Source organism: Fulmarus glacialis, unplaced genomic scaffold (genome assembly GCF_000690835.1).
Source record: "Fulmarus glacialis isolate BGI_N327 unplaced genomic scaffold, ASM69083v1 scaffold38662, whole genome shotgun sequence".
Classification (NCBI taxonomy): Eukaryota; Metazoa; Chordata; class Aves; order Procellariiformes; family Procellariidae; genus Fulmarus; species Fulmarus glacialis.
In genome coordinates, this window is record NW_009199157.1 from 269 (window position 1) to 5,591 (window position 5,323).

Here is a 5,323-nt window from a genome sequence, read left to right on the forward strand (position 1 = left end):
CCTGCTTCTGTCCCAGCTTCCCTGAGAGATCACCACTTCGTTTACTTTGATTACAGGAGATTTCACCTTTCCTAAAGAATTCACACCCACAAACACTTCCCCCCGTTTCGGAAACCCCTGACGGGTCATGGATTCCCCTTTGGGTACGCGTTAAGCCCTGCGTGGTGCTGGCTCCCAGGGCAGCGGCGTGTGCCGGGCACTCAGCGCGGAACAGCCAGCCCAAGTTCATTTTGGCAGAGGAGACAGGAGACTTACATACCTGAAACAAGCACTTTCCTATCCCCCCATCAAAGTACTGCAAGACAAAAATTCTCAGCAATTCTTATCATCAGTGTACTACATACGTACTGCAAAACATAAAGAGCATAGTTACAGGCAAATATTAGCTGTAGGTACATACATCAGTGGCCTTCTTTTCAGCCTGCTCTAGTTTTTCCTGGGCATCTTTGAGAGCTTCCGAGTACTTATCCAGTTCATCTTCAGTTCCTTTCAACTTCTTCTGGAGAGCTACCAGCTCATCCTCTACCTTTCAAGAGAGAAAAAAAAAAAGTAAGCATTCTGACGTATTATCAGTTACAGTTTAATATGGTTAAAACCTCTCTTTACTATTAGTTTTAACCTAACATAACATACGAAGAGTCATAAAAGACCAGATCAAAGTTCTGCTGGGGCAAGTAGTCCGAGAACAACCAGTAGCAGTAGCCAGGGGAAGATCATTAAAAACTGATCATCCTTAGAACAACATTCCCTGCCACTGCACACACAGGATCTGGTTTAATACATAACTTGGTATAAGCCCTTTTCCACCTCATTTCTATTTTGGCCTCCACAACACCCTGCAGCAGTTAATTCTACAGCATAATTATCAATGTTTTAAAATTACGTCCTTGTGTTTGTTCTGACACTATTACCTGATGATTTGTTAGGAAACTATTCAATTCCTGGACAGCTAGAAAAAACGAGCGGTCATTCCCTTAATCATCTTTTGCCAAACGCGATACTCGGGAAGCAGGAGGGAACACGTCTGGTCCGCGACAGGCCCTGCTGTAAGCGGGAGGTGGGACTCGATGACCTCCGGAGGTCTCTTCCAACCTGAATTATTCTCTGACTCATTGTGGGCCAACAGGTACGCTCCATCCTACCATGAGGTTCAGGCTCTCTCCTCCATACCATATAAATCCATATTGTACACTGGAATGGTACTATTTATAACCTGCTGGGAGACTGTTTAATGACAAACTGTCTCATGCTCCCTGAAGAATTTGCATTATCAGGAGGCTTGCTGCTGATAAGGGAGCGCCTGCAAATCCATCTGCTCCATCATTTCATTTGCAATACAAAACAGTTCAGTCTGTAGAGAAACTGATTTAACCATTTAGCTCCGCCTTCACATAAATGTAGTCTATCAAAATAGTTCACTTAAAATAGTTTGTGTTTCAGTGCACTGACTTTCTTCATTGTAGCTTCAAAGACAGCTTTACAACATTTTTGATAGCGTGCTATTCTTGAACATTGTTATGTTGCTATACTTTTACTCAGAGTAACCAGATAGTGTGAGAGAACTGAATACGCTTGCTTGGATGCTTTAACACAGGGACAGTAAGCAGGATGAAGGAGGTGATGCTTACTTTGTGCATTACATTAAAATCACTACTTGAGTACTGTGCCCACATTAAAAAAAAAAAAAGCTGAAAAATTTGAGACAATTCAGAAAAGAGGAGTAAGATCAAAGATTTATTTTTCTCTTTTAGCTTTTTATTGTGAATTACCCTCATATGGATACTTGAAAATTCCCACAATTGTGTCATTTATCACTCTGTGGGAAATCACCTTTGATAACTAAATGTACAGGAAGGCTAAGCATTCAATCACCATTAGCTGCTCTGAGTTAACAATCTGCTGTGGGTGTTACTGCATGCAGAAAAATTAGCTGGGGAAACCGTGGCCCAACAGAACAGCGTCTGATCAACCTCTGAAGCTAGGAAAGAAATAGGGACTATGTACATGAGGCGATATGTAGAGCTTGTAGAAGCTTACTGTAATGACACAGAAGAGACAAGTAGTTTTCCTTATGTTAGGGGTGGAGGGGGAAGACAGCAGCAGCTGACCCTTTTGGAAACTTTTTTCCTGTTGCTTTAGCTAAATGGATGACCAGTTGAAAATTTAGTTATATCACCCAGGATCTCAAACTGAACTTGAACATAAGAAATATTTGGCCAAATGAACGCTAATAATGTATCACAGCAGTCTGGAAGATGCAGTAGAAGCAGCCACATTTAGAGGATGTAAAAGGAAAAGACATGGTAATTTTACAAGAAGTGCTGTAAGAAACTTGAATGTAGTCAACTTACATTTCAAGATCGTTTTGAAAATAGTATAGCTCAGAGGTAGATACCCAGAATAAAGAACATTGAAAAGCAAAAGAATTTGAAAATGTTACCAGTGTAATTCAGTTAAAGGAAGAGCTTTCAAATTAAGATATTTCTGATTATTCTTAACAAAAAAATAATACGTTATCTACTGTTGAGTCACAGCTGGCGCCTCTAAGGGGCACTCTGTATACCAAGGACTAGTCAAGCAAACTTTATTAATCCACTTCAAGGAGAGGGTCAATTAATGTTTAGACACAGCTGACTCTTCAGGAGGTATTAACACAGTCCTACAGCTTTGATTTTAAGTATGTGAGGCCTTTTCTATGGAATCAAGAAAATTAAGGCAATTATGTAAGATTCAAGAAAACTTAGACAAAGTACTCTTAATAATCTGTGGATAGTGCTAATTTTGCAAAGTCTCAGATGGCTGAAAAGAGAAGTTAATACCTAGCCCTGGCTGTATGAGCGTAACAACACGAAAAGGCAAAAGAAGATTAACAGAAAACCCGACTTCAAATTGTTTTGCTTTCTGAATCAGAAAGTTGCAACATAGTATTTTGTTACACTTATTTCCACAGCGCAAACCACACAATCAGTGATTTCATTTCTGCTTACCTGTTTGCATTTGTCCTCAGCTGCCTTCTTATCCGTTTCAGCCTGCTCTGCTCTGTCAATGGCATTCTCCTTGTCTAACTTCAACATCTGCATCTTTTTCTTGATAGCTTCCATTTTTGCTAAGGGATAGGTTGTATCTGTCGCGCAACTGAAAGAATTCCGAAGAGTAAAGTTTTAGATTTTTAACAGCTTGGGCAGAGAAAGAAGTTGTACCCAGCCAAGACAGAGGGAAAATGAGCTCACGTGGTTGCAGAGAGCTTTAAACCCAGATACCCCTGGACAAAACCCAGATCTACTGGCCTCTTCTCTATCTTTCATACACAGCCTTTCTAAGGAATGAGTTGGAACAGACTCACTAGAGGAATCTTCACCACTCCATCATCTCCTTATTTGGGTTCTGTTTTCTTCAAGAGAAAACTGTTTCCATTTTTAAGCTTCTGACAGAAGCAGAAGTGTTGACATATGAACACATGCTTGAAAGAAAGCTTATTAGCACCCCTCCGTGTTTGCAGAGCAATTAAACAGCCCAATAGATCTATGGGCATGGCCTGGCTTCTTGTAATAATGGCATAAGACTAATGAAGGAAAGGGAAGGATCTTTTTGGATTACTCAAAAATAAATCCATGCATAAAATAAAATAAAAAATATATACACTTAAGAGGTAGCTAAATCTATGTTATAAAAAGATGCAGGATATGTAATGAGACAGCAGGTTTTTTTGCTGTGAAAATAAGCACTGGTGTTAAGGAACTAGCTATAATCTGTAACAGTATAATACATAATGGAGGTCAGATTTAGATCCTAAATTCAGGCTCAAAGGCATTCAGTGAGTTTGAGTGCCTGTCTTTGAAATTTCACTTACTAAATACTTAGGGAACTGAACACCTGAAGTTGCAGTCTGATGAGCACTGTAAATTACTTCTGCTGTATGAAGAAGTCACCTTCTCTCTGTCAGGCAAGGCAAGAGTAGGCTCTGGGAAGAACATCAGGAGCAGCTCCACTGAGGACACCACGAGAGCATCCAACAGTGCCGGGATGAGCCCTATTTCCTTTCCCAGCCCTATTAAACACATCCCCATGCCCCAGCTACCTTCTCCCATCTCTCCATATGTCTAGCTTACCTGCACAGTCCATGACACCTACTTTGTCCTGACTGCAGCAAGGGCTTATTTATTCCACCTCCTAGAGGAGACTGAAAGCACTTGTTGACTTTGCTATGCAGAGAGACCTGCATGCCCTCATATTTCCCCGCTTCTTTCCCAAATTCAGGTCCCATTAACCACCCCATGATCCTTTCCTCCCTGATTCTGCCCCTGCTCTGCTCTCCACAGCCCCGTGCTCCCTCCCAGGCCACATACAGCCCAAACTCTCTGCACACCCTCACAAACCCTGTCAGGCCTTCCCTTAGAAGTGCTCACAGAATCCCCAGCCATGAGCGGTACCAGAAGACTCAGCACAAGACCCAGGAACAACCCCATGCTCTGGCGTGAGCTGGCATAGCACTGAAAGGCCTTCAGGAGAGACTTCTGAGGAAAAATTGCCCCTTATTTATCGAAGCTCAGTGGCAGAATGGACACGAACACAATACTGGCACAATGCCCATGAGGAGGGCCAGAGCCCCACAAACCATCCCCAAAGCACCACCAGGCCAGTCAGAGCACTCGCTAGGCTGCTCAGGCTGCCTTTTGTGAGAGATTTACTGCTGTTTCGATTCAAAATAAAAACAATGCTCACACTGCTACTAAAACCAAGACCTCAACCCCCACCAGCCCCACCAGCTGCCTGATAAAGAGGGCTCCAGCCCCCCCACCCCAAGATGGCTGCCAGGAAGCGCCCCGAGGGGCTGTGCTCTGGCGGCGCCAAGATGGCGGCGCGCCCGAGGACTACACCTCCCACTGCCCCGCCGGCGCTCCCCCTGCCGCCCCCTCCTCAGCCCCGGGCCGGCCACGCCCAGCACCTCGTGGACCTCCAGCCCTCATTAACTGCAATTAAATAACCCCACGTTCAGCCCCTTGGCGTTTCCCCCCCCACATATAAAGTAATGCTCTGAATTTTTAACAGCTGTAAGTTGAGTGTTTGCTGGGAAACCAGTGCTGGCTCTTCCCGACTCGGCGTGCACGCACACTCCTTGGCACGCCTCACAGAAGTAAATGTGGTTTTTCCCCCAGAAATTGGAATGTTTGCTTCCCCTTCTCTGGTCCGCAAGTACTGCTGCAACAAGGCGGCCTCATGGGCAATTTTTGTCCGATCTGATGGTCTGAACCGTGAAAGATAAAACCACACGTGTTCTGAGCCTGGGAACAGGTTTAAAGAGTCGAGGTGAGACACTAAATTA

At 43.7% G+C, this 5,323-nt stretch overlaps 1 protein-coding gene across 1 annotated transcript; it reads right to left on the reverse strand.

Moving 5' to 3' along the window:
* Positions 1-363: 363 nt before the first annotated feature.
* On the reverse strand, positions 364-3,365 carry LOC104073410 (tropomyosin alpha-1 chain-like). The gene is made up of 2 exons (XM_009573155.1): positions 2,988-3,365; positions 364-526 (listed from the first exon to the last, which is right to left on the reverse strand). The coding sequence occupies exons 1-2, from the start codon at positions 3,099-3,101 to the stop codon at positions 383-385; spliced, it is 258 nt and encodes an 85-aa protein (XP_009571450.1). The 5' UTR covers positions 3,102-3,365; the 3' UTR covers positions 364-382.
* Between the last annotated feature and the right edge of the window lie 1,958 nt (positions 3,366-5,323).

Excerpts from the sequence above, each read along its gene's own strand:
- LOC104073410 (XM_009573155.1), bottom strand. The coding sequence starts at position 3,101 with ATGGAAGCTATCAAGAAAAAGATGCAGATGTTGAAGTTAGACAAGGAG. Across the intron at positions 527-2,987 it reads CTGAGGACAAATGCAAACAG|GTAGAGGATGAGCTGGTAGC; the intron begins GTAAGCAGAAAT and ends CTCTCTTGAAAG.